The sequence below is a fragment of the Spermophilus citellus genome, assembly GCF_964194105.1.
Source record: "Spermophilus citellus genome assembly, chromosome: 6".
Classification (NCBI taxonomy): Eukaryota; Metazoa; Chordata; class Mammalia; order Rodentia; family Sciuridae; genus Spermophilus; species Spermophilus citellus.
The window spans coordinates 100,831,685-100,858,796 of record NC_138187.1 but is presented as its reverse complement, the minus strand read 5'-3'; the positions used below and the strand labels follow the sequence as shown (position 1 = coordinate 100,858,796).

The 27,112-nt window shown below is 53.7% G+C and overlaps 1 protein-coding gene across 11 annotated transcripts in view; it reads left to right on the top strand.

The window, feature by feature from the left end:
- DISC1 (DISC1 scaffold protein) overlaps window positions 1–27,112 on the top strand; it is a 191,029-nt gene that overhangs the window by 3,429 nt on the left and 160,488 nt on the right. For 10 of the 11 annotated variants that reach the window (XM_081298287.1, XM_081298284.1, XM_081298289.1 and 7 more), the window contains exon 1: window positions 428–1,930. The exons of the other annotated variant lie outside the window; for it this stretch is intronic. In XM_081298287.1, the coding sequence (XP_081154413.1) occupies window positions 1,876–1,930 (55 nt within the window). In that variant the 5' untranslated portion in view covers window positions 428–1,875. Of the gene's footprint in view, window positions 1–427; window positions 1,931–27,112 lie in introns of those variants that run through there. 11 annotated transcript variants of the gene reach the window in all.

Sequence of the window (27,112 nt, the reverse complement as noted above, 5' to 3'; positions counted from 1 at the left end):
GCTACATTCCCACCGCTTTTTATTTTCTTTTTTAAAAAAATTGAGATAGGGTCTTGCTAAGTTGTCTTGCTGTTCTCAAACTTGTGATTCTTCTGCCTGGACCTCATGAGTCACAGGGGTTATAGGCATATGGCCCTGTGCCTGACAGATTTTTCTTTTTCTTTTTTCTTTTTCCAAGGGTCAAATAGATGAATTGAATAGGATTTGGTGGGTGTCATCATCCCTGCATTCTTTTTTTTTTTTTTTAGAGAGAGAGAGAGAGAGAGAGAGAGAGAGAATTTTTTAATATTTATTTTTTTTTTAGTTATCGGCGGACACAACATCTTTATTTGTATGTGGTGCTGAGGATCGAACCCGGGCCGCACGCATGTCAGGCGAGCGCGATACCGCTTGAGCCCCATCCCCAGCCCCATCCCTGCATTCTTTAAGCTCCTGGTAGTGGTTTAATCTCCTCAAGCCCTCACGGAATGTGGGATAATTTTTGGCTATTTTCCCAGCTAGAGACACTTGTAGTGGCTTCCAATGGGTCTCCTTCCACAATAATCTTTTGTCCACAGGTCTGGGAAGCTATGGGAGCATCGCATTAGTTTCTGGGTATGTCTACTTCAGTTCTGGAACTGAGGTATCAACCATAGGTTGTGTACAGTGATCCATGGACCCCTCATGGGATGGACTAGAGGGCACCTGGCCTCCATAAGCCCCTACTTTGACTGGTTGTCCAGTGACATTTTGGTCTCCTGGATTTGGTGGCAGTTCAGAGCCAGTGTGTAGGAATATTTGGAGAACTGTCAAGGACGCTGGGTGACACATTTATTTCTCACAGCTGTGAAAGGCGAGTGTGTGGGGCCCATCCAGGACAGGTGAGCAGGTCTTACGTGAGATATCCGCCCTGACATTTCAGTCTCCTGAAGCCTCGGATCCCTTGTTCTAGAGTGGACTGGGCAGCTCTGACATTTCAATGCCATCTAGTGTGTGCCACCTCTTGGTCCCTGTTTCAGTTAACCAACCAAAGTTAGAGCCCTTTCCAACCCTGCCCATTGCCAGCTGAGTCCAGAATCTCCCCCTAGTGGTCTCAATCAACACATTGAGCCTGATCCAACTGCTAACCACCTGCATGTCCCTATCCCACAGCCTGCTGCTTTTCACGTGCACCTGTGGATTTACCCACAAAGCCCGTGTATCCAGTTCTAACAAGTCCCTCTCATTCTCCCAGAAGGTGTTCCTGACCTCACAGGACCCTGAGTACTTGCAGCAGCATGGTTTGTGCCATGCCTCTGGCCTTGGCCAACACTAAGGCATGTTATTTAGTTCTCAATGTTCATGGTGCCTGCTGCCCAGAGTTGAGCTCCTCAGGGCAGGAACTCTGTCTGTCACTTCCTGAACCCATTGTCCTGTAACAAGTGCATTCTCCAATTGCCAAAAGGAAGGGGTGAAGGCGCTAACCAGTGCCCAGGAGCTTGGCATGGATCACAGCCCAGTGCTGCCAGAGATTCAAAAGTCAGAGTTGCATTTCACTTCAGAATAGCTGCTCCACTCTCCCCTCTCTGCCATCTGTTCCTTCCCTGCATCCATCCCTGGCCCCTCACAAACCAGGCTTCTGGAGGCCTCCCCACCTTCATTCCTGGGGCACCGATCCCTCCTGCTGCACTTCCCCAGAAATTGGCGAGAGTGAAGAGCAAACTTCCTGAAGTCTCACCCGCGCCAGCCCCGTGCCTGGGTGTGCGCTGGCGTGCCAGGGGCCACAGATGGAAAGGAAACTGCCGGCCTCGAGGAGGAGGAGGAAGGAGCCTCCCCTGCGGCGTCAGCCCCCTGCCCACTTCCCGTCCTACGCCTCCCTCCCTCCCTCTGGCGCGGCTGGAGCGGCGGGCCCTGGATATGCCGGGCGCGGGTCTCCAGGGCGCGGCTGGCGGCATCGGGAGCCATCGCGCAGGTAGGCACCTGGGATCCGGCGTGGGGAGCGCGCTGCCCTCGAAGTCCTGAAGCCTGGGAGTGAGTCTGGTCGCAACTCGGGCTCAGCGGGCGCCTTTTGAGGGGAGGGAAACCGAGGCAGGGCGCCTGTTGCGCGGGGCGAGGGCAGGGCGGGCCTCTGGCTGCAGGCACAGCTCGGACCTGCAGTCCCTGCCCCAGAGTGCGGTGACTGGGTTCCCGAAGACCCGCGGTCACCCCTTCCCCGTGTGTCCGCGGGGCAGGGAAGGCGCAGGCCGTGGCTGGGGACCCCGGGACGCAGGCAGCTGGTGGGGAGTGGGAGGGAGAGCTGGAGCCAGCAGCTCCGCAGCGGCTGCTGGGCGCCCGGTTCCACCGCCCACTTCCGACTTGGGACAGTGACGCCTGGCCGCTGGGCCAGCACAGACTACTCCATTTCCACTGCCGAGCATGGGCCACCTGCCAACCACCAGTGTCGACATGGGGCCATAAGTGGATGGCTACTGCCAACAATGACAGGACTTCCACCATCTCACAGGACGGCAGGAAGCTGGGGCTTTGCGGGTCCAGGAGAGCCCACTTCCTGGAACACGGCCTCAGTGTTGCTGTGTGAAAGCACTTTGCAGTGTGTGTGGCTGGGGCATAGATGGGAGCTGGAGAGTACCAGGGTGTTAACACTGGAAGAGGGCCTTCTGCACCCAGGCCTAGATTCAGCCTCAGTTTGCTCGAATGTAGGATGGAGCTGACTCAGGCCCGTGCAGTTCCAGTGTGTTGGAGGGAAGCTTTTGGCCCCAGGCACAAGCCATACAGCAAGCTTGCAGGAAACTCTCAGCTGCAATCTTCCCTAAGCAGACCTAATTAATTTGGAGTACGTAGGGACACCAGTTTGATTTGATTAAAGCATGAATATCCAGGCATCTTAAGAGAAATTTAATTGTATTGTGCTCAGATGTGGCACATGAGGTCCTCTGAGGTTCAATTGAGATTGATTTCTGCGCTCTGTGACCTTGAACCTCAGTTTTTCTCATGCTTACCAAAAAAAAAAAAAAAACAAACCCAAAACAAAACAGAACAAAAAACAAAAATATGAAAAGAAAAAGAAAGATAAGAAGAAAGAAGGAAAATTGGGGGGGTGTAATTATTGCCTTTTGCACTGACAGTGTTGCCTGTGGATCAAACAGGGTAAAACATCTGAAACAACTTGTGGAGTTGGAGTCCGTGTGCAAACACGACACCACATTTTGTGGAAGGAATGGAGCGCCTGCAGTGGTGCAGAACTTCCAGAGCGCCAGCTGCACTCTTATGAGTCCCTTGGATGAACTCCTCCCCAGGCTGCTGCTCAGTCCTCTTTTTCACTCTGATGCAGTTGAGCTCTAGGGACCTGCTTCTTGTTCTAGCTTGCACAGTTGTTCTGTGGGCACTCAGAATTAGAACCTTGGTGTGGGTCCCACTCACAGTGTGATCCCAGCTGCTGGTTGATTGGGAGTTGCAGAGTGGGGCTGAGGTTCAGAGCAGACCTAGGTTAGGTTGTAGGCAATGCACCCTACATATTTAGAAACCCTGAAGTGTAAGAGTGAAGTGTTAGCCTTGGCAGAAGAAACTGAAATAATCTTAATTTCTTTCATCCCTATTTTGTGAAATCCCATTGAAAACCACCTTTTTTTTTTTTTTTTGTAACATTTGAAAGAATGGCTCTTGAAATCTTTTCAGAAATCTTTTCAAAAATCTCAGTGGAAACTGGATCAAGGTTTTTAAAAAATATATTTTTTTAGGTGGACACAATATCTTTATTTTATTTTTATGTGACGCTGAGAATCGAACCCAGTGCCTCATGCATGCTAAGCGAGCGTGCTACAACTTGAGCCACATCCCCAGCCCTGGATCAAGGTTTTAACACTTAAGTTTGCTGGAACCCATAGGAGGCTTCTGAGGTAAAGGCCAGGTTGGGAATGCTTGTGTTGGTGTTCCAGGGCTGAACCTCAGGACACTGCCCCCAGGACCTTACTACCTACCTGAGATGTCCCAGGGAGAAGTGGGACCTTCAGAGAGGAGAGGGAAAGCTGGATTCTGCTGCAGAAACAATTCCTGCTTCATTTGTTTCTGAGATGAAGTTTCTCTTATTGATTTTTATTTTCCCCAAAGCAATGCATGCTCATTACAAGAAACACAAAAAACTGTGAATGAGCAAAAACCATCTTGCATTGAAAACACTGATCTCTCTGGGCAAAATGGTGCATACCTTTATCCCAGCAACGTGGAAGGCTGAGGCAGAAGGATCACAAGTGCAAGGCCACTCTCAGCAACTCACTGAGCCCTGAGGACTTAGTGAGGCCCTGTCTTAGAATAAAAAAATAAAAAGGGCTGGGGACATAACTCAGTGGCTAAGTACCCCTGGATTCATTCCCTGGTACAAAAGAAAAAACAACCACCCTGCAACCTTCCAAGCAGCCTGGCATCTCAGCTTTTGTCTGTTTCTGGATGTGTCATTGATTTCTAGCAGTTCCCAAATGGGATCCAAGCTAGATTGTTTTGTTCAGTGACACAAGTGATACTTGTTCACTTCTCAAAACAAAGACATCAGTGTACAAAAGGGAACCAAATTAGTATGCTCATTAAAACTTTTCCTTGCTAAAAAATATTCTAAAGTTTTAGGGGGATGTGAATCAGTGGTGGAGTGAGGTCCTGCGTTCCATCTCCATCACTGAAATCAGATCTTGACATTTTGATTGGAGAACTATTAGAAGTTCAGTTATTGCTGTTTGCAATTTAGAGTTTGATGTTATAGTGGGCATCTTTCTGAGCTCTGAAGACCAGGCAGAGCAAGGTTTCTGCGTCTAAGCGTGGGTGACATTTGGACCAGGGTGGGTAGGCTGGAGCTGGAGTCATTCTTTATGCTGATGGTTATTGAGTTTATGAGCAGCTGCAGGCAGCCCAGGCAGAGCCCACTACCCCCAGACTTTGGCAGCCCCCCTGGGGACAGGCGGGTCCTAGGCACATGGGGGGCCACATGTGGACACCATCCTTGGGCATCTTGTGTGGCTTTTTCTTGACTGTGGTAGACAGGCCTTGGCGGGTGACTTAGGTGCAAGAATTAGGCACTTTTTTTTTTTTTTTTAATATCAGATGCTTCAGGCTTTAAAACCCAATTTCTCTTTCAAAATCAGAGTTCACCAGAGCTTCTTTGAGTGCAGACTTTGGGGTCAGCTTCCATTTCCTAATAGAGGCAGGAAAGGACTATGGCTGGACAGTGAATGAAGTGTTTGTGTGCGGCTTTGGGGAGTATCCAGGGCCCAGTAGCAGTGGTGTACTCTGCTGCTCCGGTGACCTCTGGCCTGTGCCCTGCTCCCTCTCCTCGTCCCCGTTGGCCACTTGCCTCTTTTGATGGCTCAGAAATGGGTTGTGACGTGCTGCTGCGTCCTCAGCCACTCATGGACACTTCCTCAGGATCACTGGCCAGCGATGGGAACAAGCAGGATCACAGAGCTTCTTGCTGGATGAGGCTTTAGAAGACCAGCTGGCTGAGCCCCTGGTGCTCTGGCATCGAGGCCCCGATGCCCTCCTCAGCAGGTGCAGATACTCTGCACTGTGCCCTTGGAGGCCTCAGAGCCTACGTTGCCTCTCCCATGTCAATTTCAGGCTAATTTCTCAGCCTCTGGTCTGTGCTTGTCCTGAGACCACGTGGGTGAGATTCTGGTCAGCGGCAGCATCTCCCCGCTGTGGTCGATGGGTTTGAGCTCTTGGAGACATGTAGGTAAGGCAGCAAAGTCCTCCAGGGGAGGGACTGCCAGCTCCGTCACTCATGGCACAGAGCAGCAAGGGTGTGCGTGGCAGCAGAGGTCAGGGATCTGCTGTGTGCTCAAAGGACAGGAAAGCGAGGGCAGCAGCAGAGAGGGGAGGATCTGGCTGTCTTCTCCTGGCCTTAGGGTTCCTGGGGGGCTGGGTTGTGGCCCTAGTTCTGTGCAATCCATCCCCACTTAAGACGTACAAAGTGAAGTCAACCCAATCTTTATTTTTTTGAGTCATCGTGCCCCCTGAAAACTTACATTTCCAATCAGATACATTTGCTATTCAGGGTTAGTGGCCTTCTCCTCATTCATTCATGTGGCACTGACCGGCTGTCTCACTGGTCCAGAATCAGGAGCAGCATTAGAGTCACATGTTGGTAAGGCGTCAATGTGTGACTCCTGTGAGAGGTAAGACAGCAAAGTCCTCGAGGGGAGGGACTGCCAGCTCCGTCACTCATGGCACAGAGCAGCAAGGGTGTGCGTGACAGCAGAGGTGTCTGGCAGCTGTCCTTTGACGGATTGGGCCCATTTGAAAGGTGGTGAGCCTTTGTGGGGGGAAGCAGGTAGCCAGTGTTGGATGAGTCTGGGGAGGCTGTGAGGGGGTCTGGGTCTGCAGGAGGGCTGCTAAGATGTGTGGGCGGCTCTCCAGCTCCTGGGCTCTGTGGTAGGTGGGGATTTGTGTTCCTGGGTGATTTCCTGCCCCTACTCACTGGGCTCTACTTTGCACCTCCTCCCTGCTCCGCCCCTGCCCCCAGGTTGTTGAGAGCCACAGCCAAGGGGCCCCAGCAAACTTCCAGCTGCTAGCACCAGCTGGCAGCTGATGACTGGCTCACAGTGGCCCCAGCAGAAGGGGCCCCAGCAAACTTCCAGCTGCCAGCAAACTTCCAGCTGCCAGCTGATGATTGGCTCACAGCTGCGCAGCAAACTTCTAGCTGCCAACTGATTGGCTCCTCTGCTTATTGGGTTGTTTCCCCGCCCTTTCAGACCATGGAGCTGCTCATTGGGGGACTTTTTTTGGCTCCGCCCACACGACCCAGCCAATTGGCCTCAAGAGCAGGAGGAGTGGTGGAGGTTGAGAGGCTTGTGGGAAGCTGATGGTGGCAGTTGGGCTCTGAGGGTTTTCCTGAAGAGCTGTGTGGTCCGGGGTGTGTGTGTTCTAAAAATAAAGTTCGTTCTTTTTGACAAATGGCTCCTGAATTGTGCCCAGCCAGGTGGTTCCGATCCTGACCTGGACAGCACCTGCTGGGATCTCATGGCCCTGTTTACCCCCCCGGAATAGCTCTGCCAGTAATAGAAGCCTGCGTTTGACAGGTGTTCTTTGTGGAGATTGGCATGGGTTGCATGCATGACATCTAAAGTTTAATGAGTGAATTGTGTCCCAGTTGTGGAATCAGAGTTGAAATTTTGTGACCTGCACGCCCACCTAGGTTTCCTTGCCACCCGACCTGTGAGTGGAGTGATGAGATGACCTGGTGTAATTACAGGCTTTGTTTGTAACCTAGAGAATGCGGCTTTTGCCTTCATAGACTAAAGCATCTTTTCTCAAATGCTGGTAGAAGGAGGATTATTTTACAGTGGTCAAATTAAAAATGAAAACAGCAAAAACCATGATAAGTTCAGGTTCTCAAGTTTCCAATTCACTGGAAACATAATTGTGAAAGCATTTTTGTGATCACAAATCTTCTGATGAAAACATTTGCATATGTTAGTATGATTCTTAATGTTTCTGCAGTGCTTTGCGTCATGGCCACAGGCTAACCAAAGTGAAATGGGAGACGGCTGCCCTTGGGGATGGACAATCTGCAGTAAATGTAAATAGTAGTTTCAGGGATTTTGAGTTACCTTGACCCCATAATCCTTTTCTTTCCTGCCTCTCTATAACTTATCAATAGATCTGTTCTGCTGTATTCATACGTCTATTCATTCAGCACCTCCATCTGTTCCACCAAGTTGTGCTCTGCAGGGTGGCAGAGGTGTGGGTGCTTGTCTTCAAGGACCATCCTGTCTGGGGGAAGATCTGAGGAAGACCCTTCCCAGAGGTCTCAGGGGAGCCCCCTGTGCCTGGCCCCTGCATACCTGAAACCGACACCCTGACCTTCCTGCGTGCCTTACTCACCTGTCAAGAACATCATGGCACCCATCCTCCTGCCCCCTGTGGGCATGTCAGAGTGGGACCCTCATCCTGATCCAGCCAGTGAGACTTCCCAGCCTTGGTTCTCCGGAGTTGCCTCCTCTTCCTTCTGTGGGTGTGGTCTGCTGTGCCTGGACCCTGCTTTTCCCAGTCTGTGGGCACTCCCCGCGAAGCGCTGTGGTCACCTCCCCCTTGTGTAATGCACCCAGGGTTCCTTGTGTTCTCACCAAGGCAGCGAAGCTCCTCCTTGGGGTGTGGGTGGGTCCCCAGGAGGAGCTGAACCAAGTCTGCTGTTTACTTGCATGGCTGTCTTGACTTCAATGATGTGACTGGAGAAGTGGACCAGGTCTGTCCCTTGAATCCAGCCGTGCTTTCCTGACCCTGTCTTGGGGCTACCCAGATGCATTCATCCAAGTAGTTGTTGTGTGCAGACATAAGGGAGAGATGGCAAAGGCAGGGATCTTACCACTTCCCCGGGGCACCAGGACACAGGCTCTGTGGGAACCAGAGGTTTCCCAGGGAGTCACTCTGCCTAAGGCTGCTCTTGGTGTGACTCTACATTGAGGTTGCCTTTCAAACTTGATTACAGTTTTTTTTTTAAAAAATATTTTTTAGTTGCAGATGGACACATATTATCTTTGTTTATTAATTTATTTTTTACGTGGTGCTGAGGCTTGAACGCAATGCCTCACAACTGCAAGGTAAGTGCTCTACCTCTGAGCCACATCCCCAGCCCATGATTGCAGTTTTTTAAAATACTTTTTTTAGTTGTACACCAAACCAAAACTTTTATTTTATTTATTTATTTTTATATGGTGCTGAGGATTGAACCCAGTGCCCCACGCGTGCTAGGCAAGCGCTCTACCACTGAGCCCCAGCCCCAGCTCTTGATGACATCCTTTAATGAGTAAAAGATCCTTTTTCTTGAAGCTGCTTTTGTTCACAAGCATACTCTGTTGGTTTGATGTTCAAGATCAGTAAAAGCAGCTCACATTTCCAAAGAGTCTTCCGCCCACACAGATCATCATAATAAGACCCACATGTGCCTGCATCTGCTCCTTATCTTGACTTGATTTGGAGTAGACGGGGACGAACCATGGGGCAGTGCTGGCCCTGCTGGTATTACAGTACCCATGTCCCATCTCCCATGAGGCTTGACATTTGCCATGACGCAGGGCACTTTGGACAGGTACATCTTCTCATGGAACCCGCCAAAGGTGACCTTCATTAAACCACGACACAGATACTTCCTTTTATTCACTATTGTGTGCTGTGATGGACTGACCAAGTGATGAGTTGCAAAGAACACTGGCTAGGGGTCAGGTCCTGGGCCACTCCTCTAACCTCTCTGGGCCTCATCGTCCACCCTGTGCCCTGCATCAGCCTCAGTTTACAAAGACCAGCACCATGCCCCCATCAGCCCTGGCTACAACCTGCAGCCCTCACTTCATTGTGACCTTGCTGATGCCATTGCTAAGGCAGCCCTGCCTCTGCTCCGTCTGCTCATGGCTTGCCCCTGCTAAGCACCCTGGAACCTGGCCCAGGTCCTCAGCCCTTAGCTGGACCACCCTGGTGCTTGATCCCATGAAGGGGGAGAGGAGGACTTCGTTCCTTCACATCTGTGCACAGGAGATCCTGGCGCCGGGTGGGTCCAGTCAGATTAGATGGCTGCAGAGGAGCCAGAGGAGGCGTGTCTCTCTGAGCCTTGGACTTTGGAACTGAACATGGTGAGTCATAGCTCGTACTTTACACTGTGGCTGCTGCTGCTCCTTTGGCCCCTTCTTTCCTCCCTCCCTCCTTCCACACCCTGGTCTTAGCCTTGGCTGTGGTCCTGTGGATTCTTCAGAGGCCACCCTTCTCCCTTGGGTTGCCTCAAGCCCAATGCTACATAGGGCTGGACAGAGGGACATGGAGTGTCCTGGAACAGGAGGATGGGTGTCATGGAGGGTGATGGCTCTCCCTGCATGTCCCAGGCAGGGCCAGTGGGCTCCTCTGCCAGGGGCTTGGCAGTACACTCAGGTGGGGGTGCTCACTTGGCTTCCCAAGCTGTGCCCAGCAGGCGGGCCTCGGGGTCTGCCGGCTCCGTTGCGTGCGTGGACTCCCTGATGGGTTTGATTCTTCTCTTGGGTGAGTCCTTTGATGCCACATTTTGCAGCTTGAGGGTACAGAATGCCTCCCCTACCCTGTGCCATGCTCTCGAGGCCCTGCGGGTCCGGGAGTGAGCAGTTCTCCCATCCTGCAGGGTGCTGTCTCGGCTCTGAGTGACCCCAGTGCTGCTGGCGATGCCAGTGGTAGCAGGGTGATAAGGACAGTGGAGGCTGCAGAGCAGTGAGTGGGCTGTCCCTGCTCAAGGAGACCGAGTGCAGGCCTGGGAGATCTTTGTGCCTTTACTGGGTGATTGGATTTTGTTTGGCCTTTATAAAAGTCTTCATCCAGTGAGATGCAGGCTCTGCGAAATTCCCTTTGGATCTTGCTTTCTTGGAATCCCTCTGATGGTCGACTTCTGCTGAAGTCCTTGCTCTTGCCAGTACAACTTCAGACCCACAGAGGGCGTTCTCTCCTTGGAGAAGCCATCTCTGTGGCCTGCCTAGGCCTCTCTCTGAAGCAGGTGTGTGGCTCTGGGAAGGAAACAGTCACCGTCCAGGTGCATTTAATAAAAATTACTGAGCGTGACATAGCCACGTGCCCCTGAGAGGACTGGGACTCAGTTCTTTTCCTCCCATTGAACCTCCCTGGCTCCCTGTGAACTTTTGGAGCTGTCTGTTGCTGGGGACAACTTCTGTGATGTTGGGGACATGGCAGAGCAGGTGGCAGCCCTTTGGGTGTCTCCGCATCACCTGCCTCAGCAGTGGGAGTCCAAGGCCCCTCAGTGCAGAGACAATGTGAGCTTGTTCCCTGGACCCGGAGCCAAAGGGTTCCTTGTTCAGTCTCAGAAAAGCCCACAGGAAGTGCCGCCTTCCGGTGCCACCCCAGGCCCATTGTCCCTTCAGATGTGACTGCTTTGGATCCCTTCTGAGTGTGGCAACCACTAGTGCAAAGAATAAGTGCAGCCAGAGTGTCCACAGTGGGGCTGGTCCCGTGCTGCAGGCGTAGGCGGTGGCCTTCCCAGCCTGGGCTGAGCAGCCGGCTCCTGGCTCCCTTCCTTCCAGGGTGCCACCTGCAGCCCAGTGTATAAAGTTGGGAGCCGAGTTGGCCTGTGTCCCTGTTTCCCCGAGGAGCTGTCCTTGGGCTGGAAACCCTGGCCTTCCTGGGGTTTGCTGGCTGAGTGGGAACTGGCCACCCACCCTCTTCACATGCATACGGCCGGTGACAGTGCCTATTTCAGGGGACTGTTGCAAGAATGGTAGGAGATGACAGATGAAGGATAGAAAGCAGCTGTTCCCAGAGTGACTGCAGCCTAGGACCCTTCAGGGTGTTCACTCGGTGGTGCGTGGGCCACCTTCTGCTAAATCACCTTCTCAGGGGACATCTGCTTGTGGTCCACCCCAGGGCACCTTTGAAGTTTGCACGAAGGTACCCCCTGCGCTGGCAGTGGCTCTGTGGACGAGGGGCATTGTCAGCGTGGTGGGTTGGGCCTTTAGGGGAGTGCTGGCATGGTGCCCCTGCCTGGGCATTTCCCCTTCACTGTGGCAGTGGTACCATCCTTAGCAGGCTGTACCACTGTGACCTCCTGGTGTCCTGAGCTTGTCTAAGACTCAAACAGAGAGGCCTTTCCCCCCAGGACTCATGGTTTCTTCGGCCACACATTTCTGCTAAAATTCGAATAGGTTTCTATTTGACAGATAATAATTGCGTCTCTTGATGGGACCCAGTGTCACGCTCCGATGCTGGCTTTCCCCGGGGGATCATTCAGTCAGGCGTTCCCGTTGCTCACACACCGACTTTTTGGCATGGTGTGGAAGTGCTCTTGGCCACTTTGAAATACATGTTGCCTCATGATTGGCTGTGGCCACGCAGCTGTGTTGTGCGTCCCAGAAGCTAGCCGATGGGGGCAGCTTCCTCCCAACGCTGGCAGCCACCATCCTGATCTCTGCCTCGGAGTCTTCCCTCCCGTGTGCAGGTGAGACCATGCGGTGCTTTTCTGTCTGCCACTTGGTCTGCTCCATTTTCCTCGTTTAAGTTCTTTCTGCTGGTAGGTGGTCTCAAGCTCTCTGGGGCCCTATTACCACCCTTGGTTTGCTGCCCTGCTTTTTCACCAGACCCTCATCTCTCAATGCCAGGGTGGCTGTCTCGAGGCCCAGGGCTGGGATGGAGAGCAGATGGTCCTTTGCCACAGGGCCGAGTCTTCCCACGGAACCTTCCAACCTCACCATTTGGAAGCAGCTTTCTCACCCTTCAAGCCCACGTTCCTAGGATCCCTGGCCTCTCGTTGATGCTTGAAAGCCAACAAGTCTGAGGAGCCTCTCCTCCTTTGCTGTTACTTTTAACATCATCTTCGCCATGTTTCATTTTGTTGCTGATTATTTTTAAAAAAGTTTTCTGTAGTTGTGTCTGGACAGCAGGACTTTATCTTATTTGTGTGCCGTGCTGAGGGTCAAACCCAGTGCCTCCCATGTGCTGGGCGAGTGCTCTGCCCAGCTCATGTTGCTGACTTTGTGCTTTCCCCATGTCCCCCTGGAGTTGTGGGCTTGGTAGGTATCAAGTCTCTCTTCCCAGTCATCGTAGGTGAGAGGTTTAGGAAATATGTGGCCGCTGCACGTCCTGGTCCCATCTTCCTAGCCTTGGACCTGTGATCCTGTGCTGTCCACTGCCTGGTGCCTGAGTGAGGCCCTGGCCTTGGGCAGTTCTCACTTCCAGGCACGAGTGTCCTTGTCACCCAGCACCTGCTGATGTGATACAAAAGTTCAAGTGTCCGCCGCCCCTCAGGTTCCGAGCCCCTTGCTGGTTTCTGGGGGTGGGGTGGGGGTGGGGGTAGGTCTCTACCCTGTAGGTCTTTGGGGATTCTGGCACACCAGGCCCTGTGTTTTCAACTCGTGGCTTCTGGAGCCTCCCGGGGCACCAACATCTCCCGGCAGATGGAGGAGTCAGGGTAGTAGGAGGAGGCCTTTACTGGCCATGTTCAGAGTGGGGACGTCACCTCTGTCCACAACTTAACTGACCAGAACACAGTCACCAGGCCACATGAAGCCAAGGGAGGCTGGGAAATACTGCCCAAATGTGTGTCTTGGAGAAAGAATCCAGCTAATGGACAGCAGCCAGTTGGCTACCGTGCCTGTAGAGCAGGGATTCTCTGAAGGGCTGTCATTTATTAACTCGTTACATTCTATGAGGTGGGAAGTGGATGTTGAGGCACAGGGACGCTAAGTAGCTGGCCTAAGGTCACACAGCCATGGGTGGGTGGACTGGCTGGATTCCGGCTACCTGCCTCAGGGCTGGCAGCTTACTCAGTATTGTGGACTGAAAGCATAGAGCACAGGTAAAACCTAGAGGTGAGAAACCAAAGGTGGTACAGGTGACATGGGGACTGAAGGTTAAGGGCAGGGCACCATCCGTGGTCTAGATGCTGCCTGGCAGGGGCCCTGGGTTCCATCCCAGAGCTGCCATGGCAACAACTGGTTTCCTCAGATCTCAAGAGCGAGAATCCCAAGCCGTGAGTCAAAACACTGCTGCCACCAAACTACCACAGTTTGGTGCCTGGAGCCACACAAATGGACCGTTCTGCAGCCCGGAGTCCAGCAGACCAGTGGGCCCCGCTGGCCAGAACCCAGCTGTGGGGCTGTGCTCCTTGCCTTTCCCAGGTCGAGAAGCAGCTGGGTCCCTCTGCTGTGCTCCCTTCTTTAATCCAGCAGGCCAGGACCTCTGACCTGCTCTGACCCTGCCTCCTGTTCCTGCCTCTGGGCCATTTCCCTTAGAAGGTGGCCCTCAGAAAGGAGGATACATCCAACCGTGGTCTCTGCAGCCCCTGCCTTGACCCCAGGGCCAGGTATTCAGTGCAGACCAAGACGATGCTCAGGTGCCATGCCATGTGACCCAGTTGCTCTGGTTGAGGTCACTGTCACCCACCACCCTGAGCTTCTCATGTCCTCTTTTTTGGGTACGGGGGATTGAACTCGGGCACTCGCCCACCGAGCCACATCCCCAGCTCAGGGATGAGACAGGGTCTCACTGAGCTGCTTAGCTCCTTGCTTTTGCTGAGCCTGGCTTTGAATGTGTGATCCTCCTGCCTCAGCCTCCCAAGCCGCTGGGATTACAGGCGTATGCCACTGCGCCCAGCTCTAATGTCCTCAGACACTCTGAGTCCTTGTTGTGTCATGAAGAATGACTGTCATCCTGCGGCACACGGCTGCTGTCTTGGAGAGGCAGGCCCTCCGGAGGAGGTTTAAAGGCCAGACTAATCAGGAAAGACGGATGGCATTTGGGAGGAAGGAGCACAAGTGCATAAGTGAGACCAGACAATCAGCGTCATGTTAGAAGCCCTCAGCAAATATCTGGCCTTGTTATTTTATTTGAATTTCATAGAAATGCTATGTTTTAACAAACAGCAGCGGCTACAGAGGAGGGCCCAGGGAGCAGAGGGGTGAGGGTAGTGTCTATGCCTGGGGCCTCTCATGTGCCCCCTCAAGCACCCTTCAGGTGTCTCGGGCCTCACCCACTTCAATCCCTGACGCCTGTGTGACCTCACCTGCTTGGAGGACCAGGGGACAGGCTCCTAGGGAGGGAGAAGGATCACCATGGTGTCCTGGAGGAGCAGGGACTTGGGGAGCCTGGAGAGGAGGGCAGAGTGCTGTCAGAGAGGGAGGGTGTGCTGGTCAGTTCTGGAGACAGTAGATTCTTTCTCTTCAAGTTCAACGCAGTTGTGCTCCCGACCCCAGGCTTGTGAAGTATTTAAATGTTGAAGTGTCCCAAGAAGTAAGCACCGTGGCTGAGATGCAGCCCCTTGACGGCAGGTGAGCCAGCCAGCTCCCTGTCTCCCCACACAGTCATGCAGTGGCCTTGGGGGCTGAGAGCCCATATCCCGGGAAGTCCTTGCAGAACAAGGAGGAAAAGGACTAAAAGGAGAAGCTGATGAGGTCACTTCCATTAACTTGAAGGTACCCACAAGGACCACCGCCTCTCATTCTCCTTGGTTTGGATAAATCTAGGGCATCCGAGGTTGCCAAGGAGGCAGGCGAAGGATTGAATCCACACATTGAGCTTTCCAGTTGCCTGGCCCCTTCCAAGCAGCCCTCTTTCTGAACTGCTGACTCAGGGACAAATCAGTCCTGCCTCCAGCGGCCTTTCCTTGGCCTCCTCTCCAGATGAGCTGCGGGGCAAGGTTCTGCTCAGGAGGGGTTCTGTTCTGCACCCAGGGATCGTCACTTAGCTTCCCAGGATGCACCATCTTCGTGGAGTTAAGATCAAATTGTTTTCTACTTCAGAAAATCCAATTCAGGTTTCTTACTGACCACAGGTTAAAGTTTAATTTAAAGTCTGTTTTCCTGTAAGAATTAGCAATTCAAACGGTGAGGTGGTGGAGCAGCTTGGTCTGGGCCTGCAGGTGTGGGGAAGCCCATCTTTAGTCCTGGGCGATACTTGATGCTTCCATTGGACTCTTCCAGGGACTGAGCCACTGCCGTAAATGGGTCAGCTGTGACGATGAAACTTGAAGTGTATTGTGGACTGCAGAACATATATTGCTCTTTGGCTTCGTGCCCTCCTGGGGTTCTGGGGGAGGCCCAGAAACCTGCATTTCCTAGGCCTCCCAGGTGATTTCCATGCACGTGTCCGAGACCACACTCAAGGCATGCTGGCAAGGCAAAAGCTCCGGCCTCTTTCCTAGTTGATGAGTGACCTTTGCTGAGCGCTGGGGACCCCCGGGCTTATTGCTGGGAAGATGCAGTGTTCCCAGCTTATAGTCAGACTTAAATCTCCTCCTTCCTTTCCCACTCAATAGAGGTAACTAAGGGTCCTGTGGCTGCAGCATGAATTGTTCTATGATGGCAAGTTCAATGGCTCACAGTTTTAGTGTGTCACTGCTACCCCACCAGCTTCCCAGCCCACCATGGCTGTGCTCTCCTGGGAGGTGGGAAATGGACTTGTGCAGCACCCCTCCCTGGCCATTCCTGGCTTCAGCTGGGACCTGGTCACTTTCTCCAGAAGCCTCTTCTTCCACTCAACCCACAGTCAGGATAACTCCAATACATTCAGCAGGGAGGAGCATTCTTCACTAGGAGGAGCACTCACTAGGAGGAACATTCTTCACTAGGAGGAGCACGCACTAGGAGTAGCATTCAGCAGGGAGGAGCATCCACTAGGAGGAGCATCCGCTAGGAGGAGCATCCGCTAGGAGGAGCATCACTAGGAGGAGCACTGACTAGGAGGAGCATTCAGCAGGGAGGAGCACTCACTAGGAGGGGTATCCACTAGGAGGAGCATCACTAGGAGGAGCATTCTTTACTAGGAGGAGCATTCTTCACTAGGAGGAGCACTCACTAGGAGGAGCATCACTAGGAGGGGCATCACTAGGAGGAGCATCCATTAGGAGGGGCATCCACTAGGAGGGGCATCACTAGGAGGAGCATCACTAGGAGGAGCACTCACTAGGAGGGGAATTCACTAGGAGGAACATTCTTCACTAGGAGGAGCATCACTAGGAGGAGCACTCACTAGGAGGGGCATCACTAGGAGGAACATTCTTCACTAGTAGGAGCACTCACTAGGAGGAGCACTCACTAGGAAGAGCATTCACTAGGAGGAGCATTACTAGGAGGAGCATTCAGCAGGGAGGAACATCACTAGGAGGAGCACTCATTAGGAGGGGCACTCACTAGGAGGAGCATTACTAGGAGGAGCACTCACTAGGAGTTCTGCTTAGATCTATGTGACTTGTGCACATTTTCAGCTCTGTACCATTGTGCTGAGGACAGTGTGCATGGAGTCAGGCAGCCACATCTGGACCTACTGAGTCATTCTCTCAGAACTCTTTGGTTAGCAAGCATGCTTTTGGGGACCATATCTGAGCACTGGACACATGGAGCCCTTGGTGGTCCAGGCACAGCCCTGACATGGGTGATGAGCCAGACTCACATCCCAGGTCAGAGCCCGTTGCGTGCAGGAGAGGAGTGAGCAGGCAGTCTTTCTTCCTGGGCTGCCATCCTGGCTCTGACCAAGCAGTCTCTTCTCACAGGCCTCAGTGATCTAACTGAGGGACAGGTAGTCGCAGCAAGCTCCCCAGGAGGGCGTGGTGAGGAATGGGTAGACCTGCTAAGGGTGCAACTCTTTGCACATAGAAAGTGCCAAGCGAGTGTTTGAAGAATAAAGGGACATTTAAGGATGTCACCTTCATCAGGCCGGCTTTGTTTCCTGGCCCCACTCATGCCCTGAGTTGTTCCCTAGGCCACACCTTTCTGTGTGTCATCCAGCCTGTGACTTGGGGGAAAGGAGGCAATGGGTGATGTTGGGCTGTTGCTGTACCAATGCTTGGCCCATAAAGTCTTGGGAAGAGACTGGGCCACCCACCATCTGTCTTGGGAAGCAGCACTTCCACATCTGTGGCACTTTCCTGGCCTCACCTCATCTCAGGCCACAGAAAGATCGAAGTGCGGAGAGTCAACCAACTTCCTCATGTTTTGTCACCAGACTGGGAGTGGTGACACGTGCAGTCTCTGGTCCACGAGCAGGTGCCATGGAGCCGTCTCTGGGGCGAAGTGGTTGTGGGTGGTACACAGAGCAGTGAGGCCCGTGCTGAGCTTCGCAGGAGCTGTGGGAGGCACAGTTTCCTCCTCCATGCCTGTGGGTAGTGCCACTGAGGAACACAGTCAAATGAACTTGTTGCCCAGACAATGGCAGAGGCTGGTGACAGAAATCCTTCCAAGAGAGAAACTCATCTTCCTGATGGACTGTGAGCTGTGCGGGCCCCGAGGTCCCTCTGCTTCCACCCACCCACAGCCCCACCTGCATGTCCCTCTTGCTGTCACGGGGCTCTTTTGGAGGCTGGCCACTTTAATCCTGTCTGGCCCTCTCTCAAGATAAGCATGTAATTGAAAGTGTGCCCATGAGCGTGACCTCCAAATTGGTGGATTTGAAACAAAGCTGATTAGAGACTTCTGAGTCCATGAAGAGAAAATCTCTCTCTGGAAGGTGCTGTTGGTGGTGAAAGGCTGGGAGCCTGACACACGGCACACTTCTGGCGGGCTCTGTGCTGCGACCGCACCCAGCATCTGCCTTGCTGTCCTGGGCCACTCCTGCCTACAACGTGTTGCCTCGGCTCGGGGTCTTGCTGGGAGACACATCTGTTTCCCCTGGGGAAGACTCCAGCCCTGGGGTCCCTCACCCACTCCTTGTCCCCAGTGCCACCCTGTCATGCTGCTCAGTAGAGCCATGCTCCGGTGCCGCTGTGGTTGTTGGTCCTCAGAGTTGGGGATCTGTGAATGCAGCTGATGTGGATTTTTGACCTGAAGAACAGAGTATACTTTACAACCAGGTGTGTATGTGTGTACGTGTGTGTGTGCAAACACACAGACGCTCTCGTGAATTCCCATCATACATACAGACACACTCTCAAACTTTCCAGAGCTCCTGGGACCTCTTGACCTGGCCTAGTGCCTGCAGGTGCTGTGTGCCCCTGGCCTGCGTCTTGGGAGATCTATTTGAAGGTCACTGCAGAGGCCAGAGCTCTGCCGGCCTCTTGGAGGCTGGCTGTGCTGGGGCCTGCCTCTGTCCTTGCTACGGTGTCATGTCTTGGTCCTGGTCTGTGTTCTGCCCCTGTGCTGTACCTCCGTTCTCCTCCCAGGTGAGGCTTTTCGACCTCCTCAGGATACAGGGCAACTGTACGTCAGCCTCATCCCTTCCGGAGCAGCTTCAGGTCTCGATGGTTTCATCTGGCATGGCGAAGAGGGTGGGCAGAGGGAAGAGCCCTGGTCAGGCAGCTGGGACCTCCCATCCCTTTAGGTCTCAGAGTGGCTGGCACAGCATTCACTAGCTGCCCATCTGCCCCTCTTCTGGCCTGTCCGTATCTCTCGCCACTCCTGGTGTACAGGGGAATCAGAGCAAGCGCCTCCCATCCTTTTGGTGAAGCCCGGGACTTAGGGGTCCACCGTCCCTGCTTTTCTATGCCTGACACGTGATGTGGTCTCAATAAACACTATTGTTCCCCCTTTCTAATTTCCTGTTTATATATAATACAGTCTGTTTGACATTCTTATTTTCCTAGAAGGCCCACTTAGGCTCTGCGGGCGCTTGCGGAAGACCCTGCTTGGGGAGATGCCTGGTGTCTGTGTTGCGCCCTTGGTCTGTGAATCTGTGACCTTTGGCTTGCAGGCATAGCCTGTTCCCTTCTTCAGGACTGGGAGTGTCTGTGTCTTTGCAGCTGTGGTCTGTCTCCCCGCCTGGCTTCCTCAAAGACCCCATGGCACTTTGCTGACCTCATTTCCACATTCCTGCAGCATAACACGTGGATTAAAGCCAATTTATTACCCCAGGTTGCCTCATTTATTTCAAAATAAGCTGCAAGCAAAGGAATCTCGAGTCCCTAGGTGAGAGTCAACTCGAGTTTTAAAGCCATTCTAGAGAAACAGGCTCATCTGGTTTATTTTCACTATTAAAGACCTTTTTAGAAAAGAAATAGGCTTTGGGTATTGCCAGAGGGTGAGGAAATTGCCAAAGGCTGAAGAGGTGAAGGAGGCACCCTGACCCTGAGGGCTGGACTGGTCCTGCTCTTCTCCTTAGAGCTGGGGGTCTGGGAGCAGCGGGTGGGCGAGGCCTGAGCCAGCAGACGTGTCTGCTGCCCTGGGGAAACACGGGCCAATGAAACCCCGCTAGCCTGGGTTTCTCAGAAACTGAAGTGGGTTCTCGGGTGTTTCCTGAGAGCTGGCCAGTGTCCACTGACTTCCATGTCCTTGCATCCACCTTATCATGTTCTGTTACTGCCTTTGACCCTCTTTGGAAGATAACAGGGGGAAGTCTGGGGCTGACTTCTGGACACAGCTATTTTAGCAACAGACTCCCATACAAGCAGAGAAAGGGGCCCAATGGCGTGCTTCTTTAGTGCCCAGAAAATCCCCAGTCTCCTCACAAGGTGGTCTCCGAGCACCCAGAAGCCCCTGGGAAAGAACTGAAATTAGAGCCTCCTGGGCTTGGACCGTCCCTCGCCACTGGCTCTGATTTTCAAGGGGTATGTTGGTGGTTGTGCTGTATCCTCCTGGTGCCCTCCGGCTCCTGACCAGACAGAGGCGTGGCCAGGCCCAGTTGAGAGCCAATGTCCACCCTTCTGACTCCCCAGGACCTCTCTCTGAGGGTCCATCAGGTGCATGTCAATGGGATTGGTCACATACAGAGTGATGCAGGACTCGTTTGTACACCCTGTGCCCCAGGTGACCAGTGAGGGCTGAGAATGCAGCACCCAGATGAGACTACAGAGAAGGAGCTGGCCTCAGACGTTGTATTGGTCTGGACACGGGAGGTCTGCGAGGACGGGTGTGCGGTTTATACCCTCTGGAGTGGGCCGGGGGCAAGAGGCAGTGTGCGGTGGCAGGTGGCCGCTCCGGTGGTGAAGACGTCTGTTTCGCCAGGTGGCTGAAGTCACTGACACCTGGGGATGGCAGTATGGACAGGTGGCACTCTGTGGGACAAGGGCTTGAGATCTCCAGTCTTCACCATCAGCTTGCAAAGGCGTCAGCCAATCAGCTTTCCCCAGATGAGGAAACCGAGGCTCAGAAAGGGCACGTGGCGGGTTGGAGAGCTGCAGGGGACTGGAGGGGGTGTACCTCAGCTAGCTTCAGAACTCACCTGGGGGCACTGTTCTGGGTCCTAAAGTGTTGCCATCCGGGGGATGGAGGGTTGACTATGGAGACCTTTGAAATTGGTGAGTGGGCAGTCACACCTGCTGGCCAGCGAGTGCTGCTGGGGCTCAGCCTCACAGATGCTGGACCCTTCCCGAGGCACTCTCACTGCTGGAGGTGCTGACTGCGTCTTCCTTTGGTTGATTTCCATCTGGTCAATTGGCCCCATGACCTGCTGCAGATCTGCTCCTGGCTGTGACATCCACAAGCAAGGCACCACCACACTCTGAATCCAGCCCAGGGGCGGGGTAGCCCACACCTGGGATTCTCAGCCAACTCTGGCAGATGGCCCCGTCCTAGGGTGTCTGTGACATCTGTCTGTTAGCAGCGACTAGTGGAGACACTGGCACCTCATTTTAATAACTTAATGACCATAACGCCTGCTCCCAGCAGCAGGCAGGTGAAGACGCTTGTGCTCCCCACCACATGGACACACGGACATATGGGAGGTGGCCAACGCCCACTTGGGATAATGGGCAGTGGAGCTCCCTGGAGACCTGCTCTTTTCTTTTTTTTTGCAGCTGGGGAGTTGACCCCAGGCTGGTGTTCTGCCACTGAGCCACACCCCAGGCCCCAGGGACTTCTTTTTTTTTTTTTTTAATTAAAATTTTTTTTCAGTTGTAGATGGACACAATGCATTTATTTTGTTTATTTATTTTTATCAGTGCTGACGGTCAAACCCAGTGCCTTACCCATGCTAGGCAAGCACTCTACCACTGGGCCACCCTCCCAGCCCCAGAGACTTACTCTTAATGGTCACATTATTGCTTTGTCCAGGTGATTCCATGGTGAAGAAGCACTGTAAAGGGCAGAGAGCAGAATTCTTCTTTTTAGTGGGTATGAACAAATCCCTGGAAACAGGTGCTGTCTCGAGGGTTCTAATTTTCCCTCTGTAATCTTCCTGAAGCGTCAGTCTGTGGGTGCACAAGGTTGGCCTCAGTCCAGCCCTTGCAGAGGAATCAGCAGCTCCCAAAGCTGCTGCTGTTTGAGTCGCCCAGCTCTGGGCTTTGCTGCGTGGCTGTGGCCTCAGCATGAAGTGAGCCTGTAGCTGTTCATGCACCAGGGATCCTCCAGCGGAGGTGAAGGCAGGTCTGTTACAATGGGTGTTGCCTTACGCCTCAGATCCAGATCTGATCTGGCTCAACCCAGGGCCACACTGTGCAGGACTGTGTGTGAGGTGGGCTTATACTGCTGGCCAGTGTTTACCTGTTGGGGGCTAAGCCTTGCAGAGGCCCTGATCCTTCCCCAAGGCACACCTTCCTGGTAAACACTGCTTGGAGGACCTGCACTGTGCACCCAGGGCAGGCTCTCCTCACACAGGGCTGTGTGGAGGACTGAACCTCACGGCCTGGAGCCACCATGGCATGCTGGTCCCCTCTTAGGCACCAGGGTCCAGGCCTAGAATGGAGGGAGAACGCCACCTCTCCTTTGCTTTCCAGTGGGACCAGGCGGGACATCTGCAAAGCTGTAATCGTATCACTTCTAAGGTCAGGCGTCTAGAGTGGCATGAGCCTTTGATGTGAGCTTAAATTCTGAGTCTTATGAATTATAGTCCCCAAGTAGAGACTAGGAAGACGCTCCAGCCTGCAGGGAGCTACTTAGGTGTGAAGTGCTGACAATGTAGGATCATTTCTAAATAAATACATCCCTGAGTTGCATGCAAAGTAGGGCATCTAGAAAGCATGAAAATGAGCCGTGAATAAAACATGGCAGTAGGAAGGGAACGGTGATCTTCACAGAGGGACTCAGGAAAAGGTGATCGATGTTCTGCCTTGTGTGCCTCACAGCTGTTGACTGAACAACAGCGACAAAGCAGAAACCTAAACTGTTGAGTTGTTTTGAGATAACAGCTACAGAGAGCGCGCCTCTGGTTCATCCATATTTCATTAGGTCAGCAGTTAAAAATGTCTTTAGAGACACCCATCTGTAGCCAGCAGCACTCTTGAAGGGGTCAGATGGCCATGAGATTTGTAGTGGTACTTTACACGAACAGAAAAAGACGATCGTTTACTAGAGTTAACAGCACAGGGGAGGGGGCTGCAGTGTGCACCCCAGAGCTGCCTTTGTGTGTGGTGGGCTCCGGCTGCTGATTCTCCATCTCCTCTCTCAGCTGGGGCTCCAGGCTGAAAAGAGAGAAAGCAGGACACGGATGGAGTAGAGTTGGGGACATGTTGATCCACAGGGAGCATGGGCTGAGGGTCTGTGTGGCCCTCTGTGGGCATGCTGCATGTGAGATGGAGCTGGACCCAGAGCCCATCAGCATGGGGACAGGCTGTGCTCAGAGCGCGGGGTCTTCCAGTGTGACTGTGACTCCCCCACTGAGGTGGTCATGTCCAGGAGCCGGGTCTCTATTCCTGAGTGGAACATGATGTCAGTCACTGGATGGTGATGCAGGAGTGAGGACCTCCTCTGCTGTTCCAGGAGCCAAGCTGGGTGTGTGACTGCTCACAGGCAGGCTGGCAGGGGAGGCACACTGGTCGGTTGGTCTTTATGCTACGGAATGGGGCCATTGCAAGGAAAGTAAGCGAATTCCCCAAAGGAGTATCGCCTCATAGGTGAGGGGAGGTGGCCTCAGTACCTTGGGAGAGAGTCGGTGACTTTCAGGAGCCATGAACAGGCTCTTGAAGAGCAGATGGGAGCTGGACAGTCTGTGAAAGTTCATCTCAGCATGGTGTCCGTTTCTGGTTGTCTTCCTGGTTGGTGCAGCACCCCAGAAGTCACCCAGGAAGTGGAGACCTCCTGGAGCCTGTGTCTGTGGGCAGACCCGGGAGTTCAGAGACCATGCCCTTTGTAAGTGCTGTTTCTAAGGACCTTCTGCTCAAACTGTCCATGTGCCAAAGGGGATCTACTTTGGTTTCCTTCAGCTGCCCTGTAGAACATCAAGGCCACAACCCAGCAGTTCTGTGAGGTGGAGTCCCATCGTCCAGATGAGGGTGAGAGCAGGGGTTGTGAGGCACTTGGTTGTGTTCTCAGAGGCAGCAGTGCTGGATTTCGAGCTGGGCCATCTCTCTGGAGCTGCACTCCTTGCTACAGCAAAGGACAGGCTCATATGTCCCGTGTGGCACAGGTTTGTAGTAGCTTTTTGTTTTAGTGTGATTGCAGGTGCACAGAGAAGCCACGAAGCAAGCGCAGAGCTCCCTCCACCAGCTTCTTCCAATGCTAGGGGTTTCATCATGGCCATTTATCAAAACTCAAAAAGTCCCTCTGGTACAAGACACTCAACTGCAGGTGCCCATGGACCTCACTGTTTCCCACCAGCAGCCTTCTCCTGTTCTAGGCCCCCAGGCTGCGTGTCACACGCAGGACTTCTGCCCCGTGAACACCAACCGGGCTGTGTGTGCAGGGCCGGGGGCCCTGCTCTCCTTCCTTGGATCAAAGAGGAGACGGTGCCAGTGACGTCTCTGGTGGGCCCGTGGTCTGACAGGAAGTGGAAGCCCTCTTTGGGCAGAGTATTTGAAGAGCTAGCTGTATGAGGACAGACTTTAACACATACAGAACACACTTTATGCACCTGTAGTAGAAGCTAATTTGTATCTTAAAACACAAAAAGCTTGAGAGAGAAGGGTTTTGCAAAGACACAGCCTTTGTGGTGCTGTGAGGTCACATTTAGGATGGGTTTGAGCTTCATGTGCAGAGGAGGCTGAATAGGGCTTTCCCGTAAAGTGAGGCTGCTGGCTCTGGCTGCCTCCCAGAATCACCCACAGCATCACCCCAAACCCAGACCCTGAGCCCTGGGCCCAAACTGTGATTTCAGCAGCCTCAGGCCTGGACTCCAGGATCTTTAAAGATACCCTGGTGGTTCCAGTGTGTAGCCATGTTGGGACCCCTCCCATCTGAAGAGCTAAAGTGAGCCAATGGGCGCAGACAGAGCGGAGCTGGGCAGCCGGGGATGCGTGTAGTGTGCCTGATGTTCCCCGACTGTCCTGGAGCCACAGAGCGTTTTCCTGGGTGATTTCCATCCTCTTCTTTCCTGTGCTCTCTTCCCCAGGGCTCTCTCTTCCTCAGGTGGCTTCCTTGGGTCTCCAAGAGCTCCCCACTTTCTCCAGGAGGGCCCTGCTTCACCCAGGCCCCAGCCCCACCCGCAGGCTGCTCTGGTTCTGTCCCTGGCCTGGCGTCTGCTCATCCTCCACAGCTGGTCCCTCTGCCCGACGAGGGTCTCTCTGAAGTCCCCAGAGCTGGCTGTGCTCCCCAGCAGTGACCTCGCCCTGCTGTGGACCTCGGAGCCTCCTTCCTGATAGACACCAAACACTTAGGGTGCTAGGGGTTAACAATAGGGCACAGGGGTGACGAGGACTGGCTGGTTGGGGAAAGGGGAGGCAGAGGAAGGATTTGGGCAGGCGGAGGGACAGTGGCAGGGGCGAGGCAGAGAGGACTCTTGCCCATCAGGCTGGTGGATCCTGGCTTCTCCCAGTTTCCCCAAGCAGATTTTCCAGACACCCTGTTGGACTGTAGCTAGAGCCCCCTTGACACCCGGGTCTGTCCTGAGCTCCTGTCTGGCACTTGCTTTAGCCTCTTTAGGCTGGCCCACTGGCCTGAGTGGGTGGAGACAGGGCCACCTAATGGGGCCCAGCAAGTCTGTGTCCTGGAGGAGGTGCCTGTGCTCTGCGCCTAGAGTCTGTTATGGCGCGCTGGGCTCCCTCTCCCTGCCCAGCCTGACCGGAAGGCAGAAGGACGCCACTTTTGGGTTCACGTGGAAGGGCAGCACAGCTGTTCCCCAATGGCCCTCAGAGCCCACCTGCACTTCCTGTTCTTTGGGCTCTGTCTTCCCAGCTCTGCTATCCTTCTTGCCCACCAAGGTCCTTCTGGATCTGACTGCGCCTTGGTTGGGTGGGAAGGAGGCTCTGCCTCCAGGGATGGAGAGCCCCACCCCACCCTCAGCTGCAGGGCTTGGATTTTGAACAGACCACAGAGCTGAGGTTGAGGCAGGATGATAGGGAGACTACTGGGTTCTGGTTGCAGCAGACAGCATAAGCTCCTCAAGGGTCAGAAGAAGGAAGGAAAAGGGGTGGGTGAAGGAGCTTTGTCAGGAGAACCCAGGCATCTTCTAGAGACCTCAATCTGCCCTGTGTAGCCCATCCCAGCAGGGTTCTCTAGATAGCTCCAGCCTCTCTGTTTGGCCCCTGCCCTCTCCGATGCTCCAAGGGGTAGGGTGAGTACCCTGGGACAAGTCTCCACTTTTCAGATGCTGCTGAAGGCCTGTGTCAGGACTGGGATGAGTGAGTGGCAGGAGGGGGAGGGAGCCAGGTCCCCACGTAGTAACAGCTCAGTGGTGGGCACCTGTGCCTCACTGCACCTTCCCGAGCCCTGGTGGGAACACTGCTCCCACCAGGGAGCTCATCACACAGAAGCTAGACCCCAGCTCTGCTTCAGAACCCTTGGTGGGTGGTCTTAGTAAAGGCTATGCCAGGTGAGAAAAGGAGTGAGATCTTGAGCAGACAGACCCATTGGCAATATATTCTACCCTCAGGAGTGTCACTCAGGTGAAAGCCACTGGGTTAAAAAAACAGCTAAAAGACAATGTTGGCTTCACTGGACACTTCTTCCAAAATATCAGTTGTGAGTTATCTCTCTGGTGGCTGAAGCCAGAATTCAGGGTTCTCTCTGTTCTGGAGTCCTTGCTCCTTAGAGCCTGTCTTGCCAATCTGACCCGAGCCTGACCTGGTGGCAGTGTGGCACCTCTGAGCCTCTCCCCCACTCCCTCCTCCTCTCCCAGCCCCTCCTGGCACTTCTGGCTGGTTGGGCTCTAATGTTGCCAGGGTCACCCTGGTAGGAAGATCCCCTGGAGGAGAAGGTGGACCCTATCCCTTCCAGCAGAGTGAAGGTGTCCGCTTGGCCTGTTCATGGTCCCTCCAGCAGTCTTCCTTTCCCTGTGGTTCCAATTTGGTATGGCCTCGGTCGCAGGAAAATGGACTGAAATCCCACTGCCTTCCTAACCTTCAAGCCGTGACCCAGCTGGTTCAGCTGGAGGCCAAGGGAGGGAAGGACATGATTCGAATCACACGGGTCCCCGTCTGGCCAGGCTCGGGCAGGTCTGCTCGGGGAGTCAGGCAAAGCCAAGGGTGAGCTCTCGGGTGCTGCAGAGTCTCACGCCCCTCCCAGCCCTGTCCCTGGTTCTGGTCCACCCTTTGCTGTAAGCATCCAGAATTCTGTGTCTATTGGGCGGCAGTAGCCCTCCCTGGGTCCTGCAGTTGGCAAGAGCATGTCTTGGTCTCTGTTGTCCCTAGTTCATAGTCAGGGGACAGGCAGCCACGGCCATTGTGCTCACATCCCCAGCATTATCAGTGCCCCTCATCACCTGGGACTGTTGTGTGTTGTGATGGTAGCTCAGTGGGATCAGCGCCTGGTGACCCCCACTCAACAGGACGAAGAGCCGGACGTGTGTGTTCTGGGAGGAGGAGCAAGTATCTTGCTGGCCTCTGAGAACACCTGAGGTCTGCTAGAGCCAGTGGCTTCGGTCTGCTCACCTGGCCACGTCCAGGTGAGCTTTTCCGAGTCTTCTGGCTTTTTTGATGGAG